Here is a 22,683-nt window from a genome sequence, read left to right on the forward strand (position 1 = left end):
CTTTTGAACTGTCATGTTGAAGAAGACTCTTGAGAGTCCCTTGGATTGCAAAGAGATCCAACCAGTCAATCCTAAAAGAAATCAGTCCTCAATAGTCATTGAAAGGACTGAAGCTGAAGCTCAAATTCTTTGGCCAGCTAACGGGAAAACTGACTCATTGGAAAAGACCCTGATGCTGGGAAAGATTGAAAGCAGGAGGAGAAGGGGGTGACAGAGAATGAGATGGTTGGATGGCATCATTGACTCAATATACATGAGTTTGAGCAAGTTTTGGGAGTTGGTGATGGAGAGGGAAGCCTGGCGTGCAGCAATCCATGAGATCACAAAGAGTCAGACAGGACTGAGAGACTGAACTGAACTGAACTGATATAATATTTATCAAGAGTTTGCTTTTTGTACCTTTTTATAAAAAGGAAGCATGGTTTGGAAGAGGAGATAGGCATTGGGGTGTTTGCTAGGTGGTAAAACTGTCTATTCTATCTTCATCTGTTCTTTTTATTATTATTATTATAGTTACCCTCCAATTTTGGAAAAGACTCTGATGCTGGGAGGGATTGGGGGCAGGAGGAGAAAGGGACAACCGAGGATGAGATGGCTGGATGGCATCACGGATTCGATGGACGTGAGTCTGAGTGAACTCTGAGAGATGGTGATGGACGAGGGGCCTGGGGAGCTGCGATTCATGGGATCGCAAAGAGTCGGACACGACTGAGCGACTGAACTGAACTGAACTGAACTGAACCCTCCAATTATAGCACCACATTTTTTTTTCACTCTATCAATGTAATAATAGATTTTATTTCCTTAGAATAAGCCAAAAATGTGACATTAATTTATTTCAGCAAATGAATGAAATGAATGTTTTTTAGATTCTAGAAAAATGTATTTGTATATTTCATAAGTATTTGTACCAAGGGGCCAAAACATATTTTGTGGCTGGAAATAAGGTATATAGAGGAAAACAAGGTAAAAGGGAAATATTCAATGACTGTTTGTATTTTTTTTAAACTTTTAATTTTATATTGGCATACAGTTGTCAAACTCAGCTGAGTGACTAACAAACACACATACAGAGTTGATTCACAATGTTGTGTTAGTTTTAGGTTTACAGCAAAGTGGTTCAGTTATGCATATACATGAATCTATTCTTTTTCTGGGCTTCCCTGGTAGCTCAGACGGTAAAGCGTCTGCCTACAATGCGGGAGACCTGGGTTCGATGCCTGGGTCAGGAAGATCCCCTGGAGAAAGAAATGGCAACCCACTTCAGTATTCATGCCTGGAAAATCCCATGGACCAAGGAGCCTGGTGAGCTACAGTCCATCGGGTCACAGAGAGTTGGATACAACTGAGCAACTTCACTTCACTTCACTTCATTCTTTTTCTAATTCTTTTCCCATTTAGGCTGTTACAGTATTGAGCAGAGTTATCTTCCCTATAGAGTAGGTGCTTGTTGGTTATCCATTTTAAATATAGCAGGGTGTGGTGGTGGTTTAGTTGCTAAGGCGTGTCTGACTCTTGCAACCCCCTGGACTGTAGCCACCAGGCTCCTCTGTCCATGGGATTCTCCAGGCAAGAATACTGGAATGGGTTGCCATTTCCTTCTCCAGAGGATCTTCCTGACCCAGGAATTGAACCCTGGATCTCCTGAATTGCAGGCAGATTCTTTACTGACTTAGCTATGAGGGAAGCCCAGGTTGTATATAATAGCAGTGTGTACATATCAATCCCCTAATCCCTGACTATCCCTTCCCCCCACCCATTTCCCCTGGTAACCATAAGTTTGTTCTCTAACTCTATGAGTTTGTCTAAATAGAAATATTGATCAATGGAACAGGATGGAAAAACCCAGAAATAAACCCATGCACCTATGGTCAATTAATCTATAACAAAAGGGGAAAAACTAAACAATGAAACAATGGAGGTAAGATAGTCCCTTCAATAAATGGTGCTGGGAAAACTAGACAGCTATATGTTTAAAAAATGAAATTAGAACATTCTTTAGCAGCATACACAAAAATAAGCTCAAAATGGATTAAAGGCCTAAATGTGAGACCAGACACTATAAAACTCTAAGAACACCCATGGATGATTCATGTCAATGTATGGCAAAAACCACTACAATATTGTAAAGTAATTAGCCTCCAATTAAAATAAATAAATTAATTTAAAAAAAAAAAAACCTCTTACAGTAAGACATAGGCAGAAGACTCTGTGACATAAATCGCAGCAACATTTTTTTTTTATCTGTCTCTCACAGTAATGGAAATAAAAGCAAAAATAAACAAATGGGACTTAATTAAACTCAAAAGCTTTTGCATAGCAAAGGAAACAATAGACAAAACTAAAAGACAATCCACAGAAAGGGAGAAAATATTTACAAACAATGTAACTGACAAGGGGTTTGTTTTCAATATTTACAAACAGCGCATGCAGCTTAACATCATCAAAACAAACAACCCAGGGCTTCCCTGGTTGCTCAGTAGTAAAGAATACACCTGCCAATGCAGGAGATATGGGGTCAGTCCCTGATCTGGGAAGATCCCACTTCCATGGAGCAACTAAGCCCACAAGCCACAACTACTCTTAAGCCTATACACTCAAGAGCCCAGGAGCCACAACTACTGAGCCCACATGCAGCAACTACTGAAGCCCGTGAGCCCTTGAGCCCGTGCTCCACAACAATAGAAGCTACAACACTGAGAAACCCAAATGGCCTCTACAGAGTAGCTCCCATTCACCTCAACTAGAGACAAGCACATGCAGCAACAAAGACCCAACACAGCAAAAATATAGATAATAAAGAAATAAATTAAAATTATAAAATACAACCAAATCAAAAAATAGGCTGAAGATCTAGACATTTCTCCAAAGAAGACATATAGATGGCCAGAAGGCATATGAAAAGATGCTCAACATTGCTAATTACTTAGAGAAATACAAATCAAAACTATAATAAGATATCACTTCACACAGGTCAGATTTGCTATTATCAAAAAAGTCAACAAAAAATATATGCTGGAGAGGGTGTGGAAAGATGGGAATCTTCCTAATCTGTTGGTGGAAATGTAAATTGATAGAGCCATTATGAAGGTTTCTTCAAAAACTGGGTCTTCCCTGGTATCTCAGACAGTAAAGAATCTGCCCACCATGCTGGAGACACAGGTTTGATCCATTGGTTGGAAGGATCCCCTGGAGAAGGGAGTGTCTACCCATTCTCTTTTTCCCTTAAGAATTCCAGTATTCTCACCTGGAAAATCCCATGGACAGAGGACCCTGGCAGGCTATAGTCCATGGGGTCAAAAAGAGTCAGACACAACTAAGCAACTAACACTTCACTTCACTTCAAAAACTAAAAATATAGCTACCATATGACACTGCAATCCCATTCCTGGGCATACACCCAGAGAAAAACATGGTCTGAATGGATACGTGTATCCCAATGTTCACTGCAACACTGTTTTACAATAACCAAGACATGGAAGCAACTTAAATGTCCATTGATAGTGGAATGGATAAAAAAGATGTGGTACATATATATAAAATGACAGAATGATCTCTGTTTGTCTCCAAGGCAAACCATTCAATATCACAGTTATCCAAGTCTATGCCCCAACCAGTAACACTGAAGAAGCTAAAGTTGAACGGTTTTATGAAGACCTACAAGACCTTTTAGAACTAACAAACACCAAAAAAAGATGTCCTTTTCATGATAGGGGACTGGAATGCAAAAGTAAGAAGTCAAGACACACCTGGAGTAACAGGCAAATTGGCCTTGGAATGTGGAATGAAGCAGGGCAAAGACTACTAGAGTTTTCCCAAGAAAATGCACTGGTCATAGCAAACACCCTCTTCCAACAACACAAGAGAAGACTCAATACATGGACATCAGCAGATGGTCAACACCGAAATCAGATTGATTATATTCTTTGCAGCCAAAGATGGAGAAGCTCTATACAGTCAACAAAAACAAGACCAGGAGCTGACTGTGGCTCAGATCATGAACTCCTTATTGCCAAATTTAGACTCAAATTGAAGAAAGTAGGGAAAACCACTAGACCATTCAGGTATGACCTAAATCAAATCCCTTATGATTATACAGTGGCAGTGAGAAATAGATAGAAGGGCCTAGTTCTGATAGATAGAGTGCCTGATGAACTATGGAATGAGGTTGGTGACATTGTACAGGAGACAGGGATCAAGACCATCCCCATGGAAAAGAAATGCAAAAAAGCAAAATGGCTGTCTGGGGAGGCCTTACAAATAGCTGTGAAAAGAAGAGAGGCGAAAAGCAAAGGAGAAAAGGAAAGATATAAGCATCTGAATGCAGAGTTCCAGAGAATAGCAAGAAGAGATAAGAAACCCTTCCTCAGTGATCAATGCAAAGAAATAGAGGAAAAGAACAAAATGGGAAAGACTAGAGATCTCTTCAAGAAAATTAGAGATATCAAGGGAACATTTCATGCAAAGATGGGCTCGATAAAGGACAGAAATGGTATGGACCTAACAGAAGCAGAAGATATTAAGAAGAGGTGGCAAGAATACACAGAAAAACTGTACAAAAAAGATCTTCACAACCCAGATAATTATGATGGTGTGATCACTAATCTAGAGCCAGACATCCTGGAATGTGAAGTCAAGTGGGCCTTGGAAAGCATCGCTAAAAACAAAGCTAGTGGAGGTGATGGAATTCCAGTTGAGCTGTTTCAAATCCTGAGAGATGATGCTGTGAAAAGCTGCACTCAATAAGCCAGCAAATTTGGAAAACTCAGCAGTGGCCACAGGACTGGAAAAGGTCAGTTTTCATTCCAGTCCCAAAGAAAGGCAATGCCAAAGAATGCTCAAACTACCACACAATTGCACTCACCTCACATGCTAGTAAAGTAATGCTCAAAATTCTCCAAGCTAGGCTTCACCAATACATGAACTGTGAACTTCTTGATCTTCAAGATGGTTTTAGAAAAGGCATAGGAACCAGAAATCAAATTGCCAACATGTGCTGGATCATGGCAAAAGCAAGAGAGTTCCAGAAAAACATCTATTTCTGCTTTATGGACTATACCAAAGCCTTTAACTGTGTGGATCACATTAAACTGTGGAAAATTCTGAAAGAGATGGGAATACCAGACCACCTGACCTGCCTCTTGAGAAATCTGTATGCAGGTCAGGAAGCAACAGTTAGAACTGGACATGGAACAACAGACTGGTTCCAAATAGGAAAAGGAGTATGTCAAGGCTGTATATTGTCACCCTGCTTATTTAACTTCTATGCAGAGTACATCATGAGAAACACTGGACTGGAAGAAACACAAGCTGGAATCAAGATTTCTGGGAGAAATATCAATAACCTCAGATATGCAGATGACACCACCCTTATGGCAGAAAGTGAAGAGGAACTAAAAAGCCTCTTGATGAACGTGAAAGTGGAGAGTGAAAAAGTTGGCTTAAAGCTCAACATTCAGAAAATGAAGATCATGGCATCCGGTCCCATCACTTCATGGGAAATAGATGGGGAAACAGTGGAAACAGTGTCAGACTTTATTTGGGGGGGCTCCAAAATCACTGCAGATGGTGATTGCAGCCATGAAATTAAAAGATGCTTACTCCTTGGAAGAAAAGTTATGACCAACCTAGATAGTATATTCCAAAGCAGAGACATTACTTTGCCGACTAAGGTCCATCTAGTGAAGGATATGTTTTTTCTGTGATCATGTATGGTTGTGAGAGTTGGACTGTGAAGAAGGCTGAGCGCCAAAGAATTGATGCGTTTGAACTGTGGTGTTAGAGAAGACTCTTGAGAGTCCCTTGGACTGCAAGGAGATCCAACCAGTCCATGCTAAAGGAGATCAGCCCTGGGATTTCTTTGGAAGGAATGATGCTAAAGCTGAAACTCCAGTACTTTGGCCACCTCATGCGAAGGGTTGACTCATTGGAAAAGACTCTGATGCTGGGAGGAATTGGGGGCAGGAGGAGAAGGGGACGACAGAGGATGAGATGGCTGGATGGCATCACTGACTCAATAGATGTGAGTCCGAGTGAACTCCGGGAGTTGGTGATGGACAGAGAGGCCTGGCGTGCTGCGATTCATGGAGTTGCAAAGAGTCGGACACGACTGAACGACTGAACTGAACTGACACACACATACACGATGGAGTATTATTCAGCTATTAAAAGAGAATGAAATAATGCCATTCACAGTAACATGGATGGACCTAGAGAAGTCATACTCAGTTAAATCAGTCAGATAGAGAAAGAAAAATACTGCATGGTATTGCTTATATGCAAATCTAAAAATGATATAAATGAACCTATTTGCAAAATAGAAACATTCCTATATATTTTTCAATTTTTAATAATAGGAACTATGTTCTAAGGAAGAAACTCACTTTTGTGGTGTCAGCCCCAGGCCTAAGCCTCTTTTTAACAGTGAGAATGAGGCCCGGTTTATCATTTACTACCCCCATCATGTCTCTGATGACATTTCTCTATTAGTGATAAAGATAATTTACTGGTTCCTTACTTGATTCACAAGGCTGTTGTGAGAATTAATGAGGTGATGTTCTCAAAGCATGCACTCCCCTGATGAGAAGCTTCATTTAAATAAAAAATATTCTTGAACTTAATTACAACTTTGCTCTTTGCTTGTCTGGAAATTTGGTTCTTTTTCAATACATGGTAGAAAGAGCAAAATAAACAATAATTTGCAGAATATATTGTTTATCTTAAGTTCTTCCACATTTGTTTACTGAAGACTTTTTCACCAAAATGAATGTAGATTTAATTTCCTTTCTTTCTATTTTTACATTTCAACTATGCACTATAATTTTTTTAAATGAATAAAAATTCATAACAAATTTTAAAAGATGAGACAGAGAAAGACATGCAATGAGAAGTCTCCTTCCCATCTGTTCCCATACTTCTCCACCCCTCAGTTTTTGTATATCACTCAAGTATTTCTTTATGCAAATATTAGCAACATGATATATATTCTAAGATTACACATTCTTATATCGAAAGGAGCAAGATATCCATATTTATGCTTGTACATCATTTTTTACTCAGTTAATTTTTCCTAGAATCCTTCCTACTTTAGAGTTCTTTTTTTTGTTTTTTGTTTATTATTTTTTTATTTTTTAATATAAATTTATTTATTTTAATTGGAGGAGTTCTTAATATTTTTTGTGTTGCAAATTTAGTTTATTTTGTTCTGAAGAACCAAAAGGTTATAGATTGCACTCCCCATGCCATCTTTTACTAAATCTGCATTACTATTTATTATTTATTTAATTCAACAAATGCTATTGACCTCCCTACTCTGTCCTTATCATTTTTTCCTTATCATTGCCAAAGTTCCCTATTAACTTACAAATAACTCTCCAGAACTGTGGTGATTTAAATGAAGGGAGTAAAGAGAATGATGGAGTTTTGCCTCTTCATCAAATTTAGAACAAGAGAAATTTCCTCCACTGTTTTTAAGAAACTTTAAGGTGTGTTCATTTACTTTATTATATCTCTCTGTTCCTGCATGCATGCATGCATGCTCAGTCACTTCAGTTGTGCTCGACTCTTTGTGACCCCATGGACTATAGCCCTCCATGCTCCTTTGTCCATGGAATTCTTCAGGCCAGAATGCTGGAGTGGGTAGCCTTTCCCTTCTCCAGAGGATCTTCCCAACCCAGGGATTGAACCCAGATCTCCCACATTGCAGGTGGATTCTTTACCAGCTGAGCCACAAGGGAAGCCCCGAAGTGTATGGTAAGTTACACATTTTTTGTGAAAGAACTAAATCAGGAGAGAAAGAAATTAAAATATAAACCCAAGTTCAAAGGCAATCTACTTGATAATATGATAATACCTTTAAAAAATGCCATAGTGCTAATGTAAACTAAAGAGGTGTTTAGAACACTTTAGTTGGTAATCTCTTTTTCTACTTTTATAGTGCCCCAAGGCTTCCCAGGTGGTGCTAATGGTAAAGAACATACCTCCCAATGCAAGAGACATAGAGACACTGGTTCAATCGCTGGGTTAGGAAGATCCCCTGGAAAAGAAAATGGCGCCTATTCCAGTATTCTTGCCTGGAGAATCCCATGGACAGAGGAGCCTGGCGGGCTACAGTCCATAGGTTCACAAAGAGTCGGACACAACTGAAGCGACTTAGCACATAGTGCCCCACAGCAGAAAATGAACTTAATAATTCAGTAGCCATTCATAATTTCAGCTATATGGCATGTTTGTTTGGGAATGTCCCCATTAGCCAATTGTGAGCATACCTGATGAGCCAGTGATATCCATAGCCTTCAGGTTTCTGCACTTGATGACTGTCAATGTCATACGTCCAGCAGTTGGCAAATAACAAAGGGAAAACATGATTTCACCCAGATCTATACTTTCCTAGAAAGGAAATAAGTAACATTAGCAATTTAAAATACCAGATAGTGAAAAAAAATTACTGCTGAGTAAAAAAATCACTTTAATGGACTATTTGAATTCCATGTTTTATTGAGGATATATGTTACAATGCAAAATGCTCTAATAAACAGATAAGAAAAGAGAGTATATCCCAGGTGGTATTTTGATATATCTATTTGTATTTCTAACCAGAATCTCAAACTTAATACAGTCAGAATCAGACTGGTGGTTCTACTTACTTGCAAACATTTACTAAAACCAGTTCCTCTGTCATCTTCCCAAAATCAGGAAATGGTATCTTAATTCATCTAGAGGTTGCAGTTAAAAACTTAGCACTTACTTTTATTCTTTTTCTCTCACCCCTAACACATCCAACCCACATCTTGTCTACATTATCTATAAAACTTATCTGAAATTACTGATATTCTTTGTAGCTCTATTACTATTAATCTCATGGATGTCACTTTCACTTCTTATCAGGATTATTGCAAAGATTAATCAGAAGCCATCAGTGTGGTGACTTATGAAATGCAAATCACATTATCTCACTTTCCTGCTTAAAATCATCTAAACAGCTGGTATATCTAGGAAATTACAGATTAATACCTTTTGTCCTGGTATAATTATTAAGAATATCTCTATTATTAAATATGTCTTTGTTTAGATAATGTATTACAAAGTCATACACATATGACCCGTGTGGTATGGTCTCATCTATCACTCTATTAATCTCTTGCCCCTTCCTCAGTTCACTCTCATGTAGGCCAAAAGCTTTTTCCTCAGTTATTCATCAGATGATGTTTGTGCTTTTAACTTTTGCATTTTCTTTTTCTCTCCCATAACCTTGCATGGCTGACTCAGCTCACCATGTAGGGCTTAGCTCAAAAAATAAATCTCTTCAGTGAGGCCTTCCTCCTTCCTATCCTATACCCACCCTACTCACAAGATTCTTCACATTTTTTCATAGCACTAAGCATCATCAGAATTATCTTTTAAATTCAATTTTCATTTCCCTGACTCCCATATGTAAGGTCTAAGGGAAAATAGTTCTTATCTATTTTATTTTTGTAACCTAATGAAGGTACATAGCTGACTTTCAGTGCAGTTTTTGAAGGAATGAAAATACTATTAATTAATCTGGATAAAAATCTGAACAGCTTTGCTTCATTTGTAAAGTAAAACTGTCCATATTATCCTGGTATAGATAAATTTGCTGTCAAAGTCTGCATAGATGGTAGACAAATGAAAATGAGTGTGAGCAATGCACATTCTGGACTTAAAGAGTTGTTTACAGGACTTAAATTGTTTATAGGACTTAAATAGAATTATTCCTGGTAAAAAGATCTGTAGAAGATTTAATATGGGGAAGAACAAGTTGCTATTCATTCAAGTTCATAAAACTTGGTTCTTAAAAAAATTTCATGAAATACTATTAACATTTATTGGACTAATTCTTACAATTCAAGTTCTGATCTATGTAATTCCCATTTCTTTATTCATGGTCTAGAATTAGTGTTAGTTGCTCAGTCATGTCTGACTCTTTTCTACCTCATGGACTGTGCACAGTAGCCAACCAGGCTCCTCAGTTCATGGAATTATCCAGGCAAGAATATGGAGTGGATAGCCATTCACTTCTCCAGCGGATCTTCCTGACCCAAGGACAGAACCTGGGGTTCCTGCATTGCAGGCAGATTCTTTACCATCTGAACCATCAGGCCTAGCAATTAAGAGCATAAATATTAGAGTCAGCTAAAGTTGCATTGACTCCTATTTTCTCCTTCTGAGCTGTGAGATCCTAGGAAATCTAATTAAGCTTTGAATCTCGGAAATTTCATTTTCAGATTGAAGAAAATATCCTCCCCACAGGGGTTTTAATCAGTAATTGAGATAATGTAAATAAAGTCCAAGGTATTTAACAAAGTGTCTGGCATATGATAAGGCATGCTGTTCTGTTCATTGCTGTATTGCTATCACATGGAGCAATGTCTTAACACATATCAGGTGCTCAGAAATATTGGATAAGTGAAAAAAATAAATAGAAGAATTAGTATTTTTAAAAAAGAGTAAGAAAATAATTATTTAAAAACAAAAGTATATCCAAATGGCTCTCCTCTGGGTTGTTTGCTGCACACTTAAAATAGCAAGAAAGATCTAAAAGGAGAAGCCTGAGGAAAACAGGAAGATACAACCTCCTATAGGACTCATTCTTTTCACTACCAAGAAAATATTGAGCATTATTTGTTAGGTACACTGGTAGGCGCTGTAGATACTAAAAGAGAGATGGCATGATTCTGCCCTCAAAGATCTCAGCTGAGGAGGAAGTCAGTATATAAGACTATAAACAGCTAATAAAATAAGTCTGAATTTATTTATCTGATTCTTTACTTATTTTCTTTTTTTCCAAGAATTTCTTTAGGCTCAGTTAATGGGTTAAAATTCTTTGTCTATAGCCCATCCTTCTTTCCTTTTCTGGATGTTTGTCCTCCCAGGAACTGTCAATCAGAGTAAGTGCTTTTTGTTGAAAGCTGGTAAAAATTAAAGTGCTGTTAAACTGCTGTACTCAATATGCCAGAAAATTTGGAAAACTCAGAAGTGGCCATAGGACTGGAAAAGATCCGTTTTCAATCCAGTCCCAAAGAATGTTCATACTATCACACAATTGCACTCATTTCACACGCTAGCAAAGTAATGCTCAAAATTCTTCAAGCTAGGTTTCAACAGTACATGAACCGAGAACTTCTAGATGTTCAAGTTGGATTTAGAAAAGGCAAAGGAACCAGGGATCAAATTGTCAACATCTACTGAATCATTGAAAAATTGAGAGTTCCAGAAAAACATCTTCTGCTTCATTGATTATGCTAAAACCTTTGACATTGAATTGAAGTCGCTCAGTCGTATCTGACTCTTTGCGACCCCATGGACTGTAGCCTACCAGGCTCCTCCATCCATGGAATTTTCCAGGCAAGAGTACTGGAGTGGGTTGCCATTTCCTTCTCCAGGAGATCTTCCTAACCCAGGGATCGAACGCGGGTCTCCCGCATTGTAGGCACTTTACCGTCTGAGCCACCAGTGAAGTCTTTGATAGTGTGGATCAAAATAAATGTGGAAAATTTTTAAAGAGATGGGAATAAACGAGCACCTTACCTGCCTCCTGAGAAATCTGCATGCAGGTCAAGAAGCAACAGTTAGAACTAGACATGGAAAAACAAACTGGTTCAAAATTGGAAAAGGATTATGTCAAGGTTGTATAGTTTCACCCTGCTTGTTTAACTTATATGCAGAGTACATCATGAGAAATGCAGTGCTGGATGAATCACAAGCTGGAATGAAGATTGCCGGGAGAAATATCAACAGCCTCAGACATGCAGTTGACATCACTCTTATGGCAGAAAGTGAAGAACTAAAGAGACTTGATGAAGATGAAAAAGACAGTGAAAAAGCTGGCTTAAACTCAACATTCAGAAAACTAAGACTGTGGCATCCGGTCCCATCACTTCATGGCAAATAGATGGACCAACAGTGGAAACAGTAACAGACTATTTTTGAGGCTCCAAGATCACTGTAGATGGTGACTGCAGCCATGAAATTCAAAGACCCTTGCTCCTTGGAAGAAAAGCAATGACAAACCTAGACTGCATATGAAAAAGCAGAAACATTACTTTGCCAACAAAGGTCAGTCTAGTCAAAGCTATAGTTTTTCCAGTAGTCATTTATGGATGTGAGAGTTGGACCATAAAGAAAGCTGAGCACTGAATAACTGATGCTTTTGAGCTGAGGTGTTGGAGAGGACTTGAGAGTCTCTTGGACTGTAAGGATATCAAACTAGTCAATTCTAAAGAAAATCACTCCTGTATATTCACTGGAAGGACTGGTGCTGAAGTTGAAGTTCTAGTACTTTGATCACCGGATGGGAAGAGCTGACTCACTAGAAAAGACCCTGTTGCTGGGAAAGATTGAAGGCAGCAGGAGAAGGGGATAACAGAGGAAAAGATAGTTGAATGGCATTACCAACTCAATGGACTTGAGTTTGAGCAAGCCCTGGGAGATGGTAGACAAAGAAGCCTGGCATGCTGCAGTCCATGAGGTCACAGAGTCAGATATGCCTGAGAGACTGCACAACAACAACAAAAATTAAAGGATCCCTTTATAAATATAGAACAAGATACCAAGTGCCACCAAGAAACATGTTGGGGACTGTGAAGGATAAATTAGGAAAGAAATAGAGATAATCTCAGACATGACATACTTAGAATTCAACAGGAAATGAACCACATTTTCTGCTTGTGCAGAAAAAACGTACACAGAGCCTTCTAAAGAGATTAATAAAACATTTTCATACCTCTGACTGATGGTTTTACTTTTATACATCACACAATCTGTAGGAGTAATTTTTCTTTTTCTTTTGATGTATCACATGTTTACAGGGTGGAACAAAGAAAGTTTGCTGTGTTTGGTGCCATCTCGGAAAGACCTTATCTATGAATTGAGTTGCAACATAATTTTGACTATCAATAGGTATTGGCAAATATGAAGAGGTTAAATTGACGAGTGATTGAAGAACTAGCCCAATAAACTGAAAGAAATGAATATGGGGCACTTTTTAAAGGACCACTTTGATGACAAGCTAGTTGGCTTTTTGCTCACTGCAGTACTAAGAAGTCCACTTAAATGTGTCAGTTCCATATAGTCAGGAGTTTTAAGGAAACTGGAATGAGCTGAGTGGGGAAAATTAATGTATTGTAGGCATGTATAATAAATGCACAAAATTTGAGTCTTTATTAAGACTAAGTTTTTCCTTTTGAAAGTAAGAATTTGAAAAAAGAAAAACTGCCTATATATGGAAAAGGGCAAAATACTCTCTAGGGTAAATACCAATATTCTTCAGCTTTTTAAATCTGGAAGCAATACAAGAGATAATTATGAGAAATGAACTTGATGAAGGTAAATGGCTGTATGACCTATAAAAAGATCCCATAACAAAAGTGCATCAAATCTCTGGGTTTTGGTGACAGTCTTCTGAGGTACAATGTGCACTGATCTCAGTACCCACCACTGAATCTGTCCCTATATTGATAGCCCACCTCCAGGGACCAGACTGTGTTTTATTTGACTCTGTCTGCCCCAGAGCAATGTAGTTTATAAGGAAAGTCACTTTCAACAATCTGAACTTCCCAGGCCCTGAAAAAGACCAGGAAATAAACAGAAAGGTCTCTGAATATACAGCATAAATATAACATAGTTATGCAGCAAAATTCTCTTATATAAAGATGCTATACCATCCCTATCCAACACCCATTTACTATTATTTTAGACAAAATTGGTGTATCAATCTATAACAGGTCAAAAATCATACATGAAATGTAAAGTTGGGAAAACTAACAGCACTAGGTCTAGCAAAGCAGAGATAAATGATAGCTGCAGAGATACAAAGCATATAAAAAAGAAGCAAATACTGTATCCTAAAAAGGATAGCCATTTAGAATCATTTTGTATCAAAGGGGACTAACACTAATAATGCCTCAGTAACTTTAAAATGTCATTTTATTACAGAGTTGAAGAGTAATTAAAGTTCAAAATGATGATTCTGAGTCATCAAGCTAGGGAAAATTATCCTTTATGTTTTGTTTAAGAAAGTAGAGAAGTATACACTACTTTTTGAAGTTATTTTTATCCCAAAACCTTAAAATGTTTAAAATAATAATTTTGGCTTAAAATGAGAAATGCTTTGAATTTCTGAAAATTTTATTTATGAGTAATCTCATTTACTGTAATGCTCTATAAATATGAACTCTGCATATTAACCTTTGAAAAACATTTGTGTCTTTATGCATATAATTATTTGAAAGCCTACTATTAAGTATAGGATATCATGTTCCATAAATTTTCTTTCAGATAGGACAATTTTAATTTAATTCTGATACACACACACATAATTGGTGAAACATTCACAATGACAATTTTCTTAATCCATTGGAATAAAGGACTTATGAATAAAAGCTAACATTAGGGTTGGGTTAGACACTGTATCTTTGATTTCTTTTACCTGGTTCCACAGACATAGAGCTGGAGAGATCAAGATAATTGATGACTGGCTACAGTCAACCTCTGAAACATAATCACAATTATAAAGTTTTTGTGTGTACTGTGTCATTAAAACAGCAATCATTGGAAAGATAAATCAATATGCAAACAGTTGCATTGCACATCTTATTTCAGGACTAACTGAACTAATAGCGAGCTCAAGATATGGAGAGGAGGCAGTTTAAAGGCTCAATGACTAGTGTGTATAATAACCAAGGGAAGCACTCCTGGAGGGAAATAATCATTATGTTGGGTTTGAAGAATTAATGAAATTGAGTTTTACAGGGAAGACGAAGAATAATGCTACAGGTGAGTACTATGATAAATACTCAGAAATAAGAATGGACAATTTACGTTGAGAAATATGGAGTTTGGCAACATGTTGAAGGAGGTTTAAGGCTAGATATAGTTGGTTTGGTGACTTCTCTGGGCAACGGGGATCCAAAGGTTTTGGTAACACTAGAGAGTGGGAGCTTAGCAGAATGAAAAGGGCATAGGTTCCTGGATTGGAAAAGCCAGAGCTGAAAGCTACAACTTCCATGTACTAGTTCCCAAGCACATGGCAAAAATATGACCTCCTTTAACTCCAGTTTGATCACATGTAAATGGGGATAATAACCTCTGCCTCACAAGGTAGGTATCATCCATACAAAGTCCCTGGCATGAATAGACATTCAAAAGTAATGATACCAATGAAAATAATGGTTTAAAACATTTATTTATTTTGAGTAGGCTAGGTTAAAAGAGCAAAGAGAGGGATCACTGAAGTATACAGATATAGGGAAGTGCTGGCTACAGACATGCTTGAATTCAGATATATTAGGAAGGATCATTAAGGCTTATTTTAAAAAATCTTTAAATGAACAACTTGTTGCCATAGTGACAGCAGTCATCACATCCACTTAGGACCCTAAATGCAGCCTGCCTTCCAAATTTCCTGCTTGGTAAGAAAACAGATGGCTTTCCTCACTTTGTTAAATATGTTATAGGATCAAATCAGTGTCTTCATGAAGTTACTATTTTACTTCATGAAATGAAGTTTTAGTGAAATGCAGACCCAAAGAGGGTCTACTGAATTTAAACTACAGCAAAATACTTACATCTCTCTGACCCACACCTCCCATACACCTGAGGAAATCATAGAACTTAACCTTAATCAATCCGTTTAACCCTATTTGGCCTTAGTGTTTTTTGGTATAAAATGAAGGTGTTCAAAGAGAAAAACTAGTTGATTTTCCAGCTCTAAAATTTTGTGTCTTAATTCCTAGTAAAATGAGGACTAAATAATATATATAGCTCAGGTATGTTTAGACTGGATGGACAGGCCCTTTTAGTCTTTGTGTGCTACAGAACCAACAAAACCTCATTGGAAAGACTAGAAAGGATCAGTTGGAGCTCATAGCTTGATTTCAAGTTTAAGAATAAGCAGTTATAAAACATGACCATCAAGTAAATTCCCAGACAATGTGGTTCAGATGAGGAAGGATCCAGTCCTTAAGGTAGAGAACATAGGGTTTATTTGGTTAGGGATTTGTGAGAAAAGACCATGTTGAACGAGTAACATTCAGAGTCATTTATATTGTTCCCCAGCTTTGCTAAAAATTCTAAGTATTTGACTCTCTGATGCATGTTGGACACACAGGACTTTCAATATAGTCTATACTCCTCAACATGACACATAGTCCCTATCAAGTTGGTTCCTATGTTTTTTCTACTGTCATTTACAAATTTATTTTTTATTATTATTATTTTTAACTTTACAACATTGTATTGGTTTTGCCATACATCAACATGAATCCACCACGGGTGTACACGTTCATGGGGTTCTCAGGGCAAGAATACTGAAGTGGTTTGCCATTCCCTTCTCCAGTGGACCACATTTTGTCAGAACTCTTCACCATGACCTGTCTGTCTTGGGTGGCCCTACACGGCATGGCTCATAGTTTCACTGAGTTAGACAAGGCTTGTGGTCCATGTGATCACATTGGTTAGTTTTCTGTGATTGTGGTTTTCTTTTTTTTAATTTAATTTTATTATTTTGAATCACCAGTGTAGGTTCGATGCAGGATACAGGATGCTTGGGGCTGGTGCACTGGGATGACCCAGAGAGATGGTATGGGGAGGGAGGTGGGAGGGGGGTTCAGGATTGGGAACACGTGTACACCCACGGTGGATTCATGTTGATGTGTGGCAAAACCAATACAATATTGTAAAGTGATTGTGGCTTTCAGTCTGTCTGCCCTCTGATGGAGAAGGATAAGAGGCTTATGGAAGCTTCCTGATGGGATAGACTGACTGAGGGGGAAACTGGATCCTGTTCTGATGGGAGGGGCCATGCTCAGTAAATCTTTAATCCAACTTTCTGTTGATGGGTGGAGCTGTGTTCCCTCTCTGCTATTTACCTGGGGCCAAACTATGGTGGAGGTAATAAAGATAATGGTGACCTCCTTCAAAAGATCCCAGGTATATACTGCTACACTCAGTGCCCCCAACCCTGCAGCAGGCCACCACGAACCCACGCCGCTGCTGGAGACTCCTGGACACTCACAGGCAAGTCTGGGTCAGTCTCTTGTGGGGTTACTGCTCCTTTCTTCTGGTGTACAAGGTTCTGTTTGTGTCCTCCAAGAGTCTATTTCCCAGTCCTGTGTAAGTTCTGGCAGCTCTATGATGGGGTTAATGGTGACCTCCTTCAAGAGGGCTTATACCATACCCAAGTCTGCTGCACCCAGAGCCGCTGACCCTGTGGCAGTCCACTGCTGACCCATACCTCCACAGGAGATGTTCAAACACAGTTCTGTCTCACTCTGTATGGGGTCCCTGGGACCTGGTGAACACAAGCTTTGTTTTAGTCTCTTAGTGTCTCTGGTGGGAATAGGATTTGATTCTAAACACAAATTTGCCCCTCCTACCATCTTGCTAGGGTGTCTCCTTTGCCCTTGGACATGAGCTATCTCCTCACAGCCACTCCAGCACCTACTGTCTTACTGGGGTTTCTCTGAACTTAGACATAGGGTATCTCCTTCCTTTGGGCTCACTGCTGCAGGAAATATATCCCAATCAAGGGTCCAAGTGGGGCAAGGGTGGGGAGAAAACATCATTTCAATGCCTTTTTCCATTAATTTAGTCATAGTGGATCACACACTAGTAAAGTAATGCTCAACATTCTCCAAGTCAGGCTTCAACAATAAGTGAAACTTGAACTTCCAGATGTTCAAGCTGGATTTAGAAAAGGCAGAGGAACCAGAGATCAAATTGCCAACATCCACCGGATCATTGAAAAAGCAAGAGAGTTCCAGAAAAACATCTATTTCTGCTTTATTGACTATGCCAAAGCCTTTGACTGTGTGGATCACAATAAACCGTGGAAAATTCTGAAAGAGATGGGAATACCAGACCACCTGATCTGCTTCCTGAGAAATCTGTATACAGGTCAGGAAGCAACAATTAGAACTGGACATGGAACAGACTGGTTCCAAATAGGAAAAGGAGTACATCAAGGCTGTATATTACCACCCTGCTTATTTAACTTCTATGCAGAGTACATCATGAGAAATGCTGGGCTGGATGAAGCACAAGCTGGAATCGAGATTGCCAGAAGAAATATCAATAACCTCAGATATGCAGATGACACCAGCCTTATGGCAGAAAGTGAAGAAGAACTAAAGAGCCTCTTGATGAAAGTAAAAGAGGAGGGTGAAAAAGTTGGCTTAAAGCTCAACATTCAGAAAACTAGAATCATGGCATCCAGTCTCATCACTTCACGGCAAATAGATGGGGAAACAGCGGAAACAGTGGCAGACTTTTCCAAAATCACTGCAGATGGTGATTGCAGCCATGAAATTAAAAGATGCTTACTCTTTGGAAGGAAAGTTATGACCAACCTAGACAGCATAATATAAAGCAGAGACATTACTTTGTCAGCAAAAGTCCATCTAGTCAAGGCTATGGTTTTTCCAGTGGTGATGTATGGATGTGAGAGTTGGACAATAAAGAAAGCTGAGCCCTAAAGAATTGATGCGTTTGAACTGTAGTGTTGGAGAAGGCTCTTGAGAGTCCCTTGGACTGCAAGGAGATCCAACCATTCTATCAAAAAGGAAACCAGTCCTGAGTGTTTATTGGAAGGACTGATGTTGAAGGTGAAACTCCAATACTTTGGCCACCTGATGTGAAGAGCTGATTCATTTAAAAAGACCCTGATGCTGGGAAAGATTGAAGTTGGGAGAAGAAGGGGACAACAGAGGATAAGATGGTTGGATGGCATCACCATCCAACTCAATGGACACGAGTTTGGGTAAACTATGGGAGTTGGTGATGGACAGGGAGGCCTGGCATGCTGCAGTCCATGCTGTCACAGAGTTGGACATGACTGAGTGACTGAACTAAACTGAGCTGAACTGATACAACAAACTCTCCACTCTAGCTTTATCAAATACCTCATCAATTTCTAAACATTCATTCATTTATTAGTATGCTTGTGTTTATTGAGAACAGCCTAAATGGAAAACACTGTTCTTGTCATTAGGGGAACACTGATGATCGGGACAAAATTTTTCTCCTCATAGGGCTTATATGGGATTTTGTGTAAGTTACATAGCCTCTCAGAACATCACATAATTAAGAGACAAAATGGAATAAAATATATTTAAGTCTGCATAATTTTAAAGTACATTTTTAAATCCAGTGTTGTACCGCCTTTTAGATGGATTCCTGGGTTTTAATTATGAGAGTAGAGATGAAAAATACTTGATTCTTCTCATGAGGATCTAGGAGAACTTCAGAAGTGGGTGACTGAATCTTGAAGAATGACTAATGGTAAAGGAAATTAAAAATAGAGGAAGCATCATATAAAGAAGTTGTGAGGTAAGGCTTTTAAGTGTCTAACTATGACCAGAATGTAAACAAGATCACTGGGTTAGGAACCATTCTCAATAATACTTACTCAGATCAACCCAGAATTTCTCTGCAATCAAGATGAGATCCACTTTCATGACTAATATCAATAATAATTTCCTGGGGAGGTTGCATTTAGACTTAAAAGGGATAATATGCAAAGATAATGTATGTTCAATTTGCAGATGCTCAAGAAATACTATTCTTTTCTTGTTTATAACAATATTTCTATTGTTCAGGAGCATCATAGTGTTGATTCTCGATAAAAAGCATACTGAATGAAAAAAATCATAAAAGCATCAAGCCAGGTCAGTAGCAGCAGGGACTTCACTTCCGTTTGAAGATGTGAAGACTACTCATTAACCAGAGAGCAACTGAGCTAAGACACTGTTCACGACGGCTGAGGGCTTTATGAGGAAACCCTCTAGAAGTGTGCAAGGGCATATCCATTACATGGCTCAAAACACTTTTGAATCATTTAAAGGTACACAGGATTTGGGGAGCTGAAGTTGCATGATACACATCTGCTAGTTTTATTGACCTATTTCTTTATAGACCCCTTTACTCTCAGGTGATTTGGCATTATGTTTGCTATAATTCTATAGCACTCTGGAATTTCAAAAGAAATACATCTCTAAGGTGGACAAATTGCTTCTTTTTTTGTACATCTGACCATCTTTTCCACTCAGCCAGAGCAAGCAGTCTAGTGACTATGGGGAGCAAGGGAAAATGATGAAGAAGATGCTTGGCAGAATACAATTAGGAAATATAATTAACATTATAATCCTGTTCCAGTTTCTAGCTCATTTCCCTCCTTCTTCAAAGAACCACAATTTTTGAACAACCTTTCCTCCCTGCCCTTCCTATTTCTCTCAGTGATTCCAATTAAACTAGATTTCATCATTTTGAATGAAGATGGGGAAGAAACAACCAAAGGAGGGTCCTATCAGAAAACCTAGTTACATTCCTGGATTTTTATCTCACATTTTCTTTACTGATTCTTTCCCACCATCTCCATTAAAAACAGAGAAAACGCTCACCTAGTGTCCTCTAGCAGGATCTGCTAGTATTTCCATAAGGACAAAGGAATGCCTTTGTATTAAGCATATAATATTAAGCATTGTGCTTAGTCATGGAACAAAGATGAAACTTATTTGAAGTCAGGGCAGAAGTGGGGAGAGAGCATGGTAGAGTTACAGATGGGACCATTATAAAGCATACTAAGCATTAAGTGTTTAATGATCACAGCCAAGAGCTATTATTGCCAAGGATGCTATTTAATATTGCCCCTGTTTTGTCTCAGTAGGAGAATCATTTTCAGCCCTTAATTCAAGCAGGAAATAACTACCTGACACAACGGCTTAACTCTTATACAATCCAATACAGCCATTGGATTAGCTACCAGGAGTCATTGAATGCTCAGGTTGAAGAGATAGAGCTGAAACAAACTTTCCTGGATTTAACAAATGAAGTATCCTAACCATCTACATAAAGAGCAAATGGGATAGGCTAATATAGACACTGAGACAAGAAGAACTTAGAACACAATAAGAGTATACAAATTTGATAAGAAGTCTTTATCTTACTGGTTAAGAGATATCAAAGTTTCTTGCTGAGAGGAACTGGAGACTTATTTTCAAAACTTAATTACTATTTATAGATGGAGCATAGAAACTTGTGTAGTAAACTGTATACAGCATTCCTTAGAATGTTTGATACCTTTAAATATCATTACAAAATTCCTGATTGAAGGAATTCCTCTCAGTTATTGCTATATGAAGATACTGAATTGGATGAATTTGGCTTCACTATTTAAAAAAATAAGAAATTGGTTTAATTGGTTCCACTTTCCTTTGCCAAAGTTTTTTCTTCATATAGTAGCCAGAAATCTTACAGCTAATAAATGAAGTCATGGCTCACTTCTGATCAAAAGCCATCAATGGTCTCACATGTCACTCAGAATATAACTCGAAGTTCTTTCCATGACCTAAAGGCTCTCGGTGACCTGACCCTCATCTACCACTCACATCAGAGAGACTTTATCTGACCACACTATGAAGAGTGGCCCCGCCTCACTACCAACTTCTTGTCCCTTACCTTGCCTCACATAGCACTTCCATTCACTGGAGATATTCATATTTCTTTCATTATCACCTGTTTCTACATAGTAAGCCTTATTAGATTGGGGACATTTTATATCCTAAAACATCCAGAAGAATACCTGGCAAATAGAAGAACTACAGAAGTTATTGAACTGATAGATTTAAGATCCTTGGTCTAAATAGGCATAGCAGGTAACCAGCATCTGTTATAAAAATGTTCTCCTAGTCATTATTTTTCACTGTGTGGGCAATATTTTATAGTCATCATATCAGTTATATCATAGTTGCTTCTCTATAAATAACTAATTATAAATTGAAACATCTGCAGTCTACTTGGTACGGTAGCAACCTATTTAGACATAATTTCCTTCTCCTGGGTGGCTAAGCTCTTCCCTAGATTGTTATTTCATACATGCCTATACTTGTAAAGCATCCCATTACTTACTATGGGGTGTGGGACTGTGCATAGCATATATAAAAATTAAAAGCATTCCAAAAATATAAATAAAATTGGTATTCAATCAGTGATTGAATGGTTTAAAACTGGTAAAAATTTTGTAAAAATTTAGTTTACAAAACCAAGTAAAAAATTGGTTTAGTGAACTAATTAAATTTATAGAAAGACTTAATGCAGTGTATGTCAAAGTACAGTCTTTTAAATGTGTCATGTTTTAATCAACTTAAGATTGAGGATAATAGTAAATAATATCACTCATTTTTTAAAACATTTTTGACAGTAATACATTTAGGAAAGTTAAATATTAAGGTAAGAAGTTTAACACATGGAGGGAATTGGATATTACTAATCAAGTAGATATTCAAGATATTCAAGAATAATCAAGGCTGTATATTGTCACCCTACTTATTTAACTTATATGCAGAGTACATCATGAGAAACTCTGGACTGGAAGAAGCACAAGCTGGAATTAAGATTGCCAGGAGAAATATCAGTAACCTCAGATATGCAGATGACACCACCCTTATGGCAGAAAGTGAAGAAGAACTAAAAAGCCTCTTGATGAAAGTGAAAGAGGAGAGTGAAAAAGTTGGCTTAAAGATCAACATTCCAAAAACTAAGATCATGGCATCTGGTCCCATCACTTCATGGGAAATAGATGGGGAAACAGTGGAAACAATGGCTGACTTTATTTTGGGGAGCTCCAAAATCACTGCAGATGGTGACTGCAGCCATGAAATTAAAAGA

General features: G+C 38.1%; 1 protein-coding gene across 1 annotated transcript in view; it reads right to left on the reverse strand.

Annotated features, from left to right (window-relative positions):
• Window positions 1-22,683, reverse strand: part of LOC120858548 (synaptotagmin-10-like) — a 114,730-nt gene that overhangs the window by 14,870 nt on the left and 77,177 nt on the right. Inside the window, exon 4 of the mRNA XM_040234676.1 lies at window positions 8,268-8,388. Coding sequence (XP_040090610.1) covers window positions 8,268-8,388 — 121 coding nt within the window. The remainder of the gene's footprint in view (window positions 1-8,267; window positions 8,389-22,683) is intronic.

The sequence above is a fragment of the Oryx dammah genome, unplaced genomic scaffold, assembly GCF_014754425.2.
Source record: "Oryx dammah isolate SB20612 unplaced genomic scaffold, SCBI_Odam_1.1 HiC_scaffold_29, whole genome shotgun sequence".
Taxonomy (NCBI): Eukaryota; Metazoa; Chordata; class Mammalia; order Artiodactyla; family Bovidae; genus Oryx; species Oryx dammah.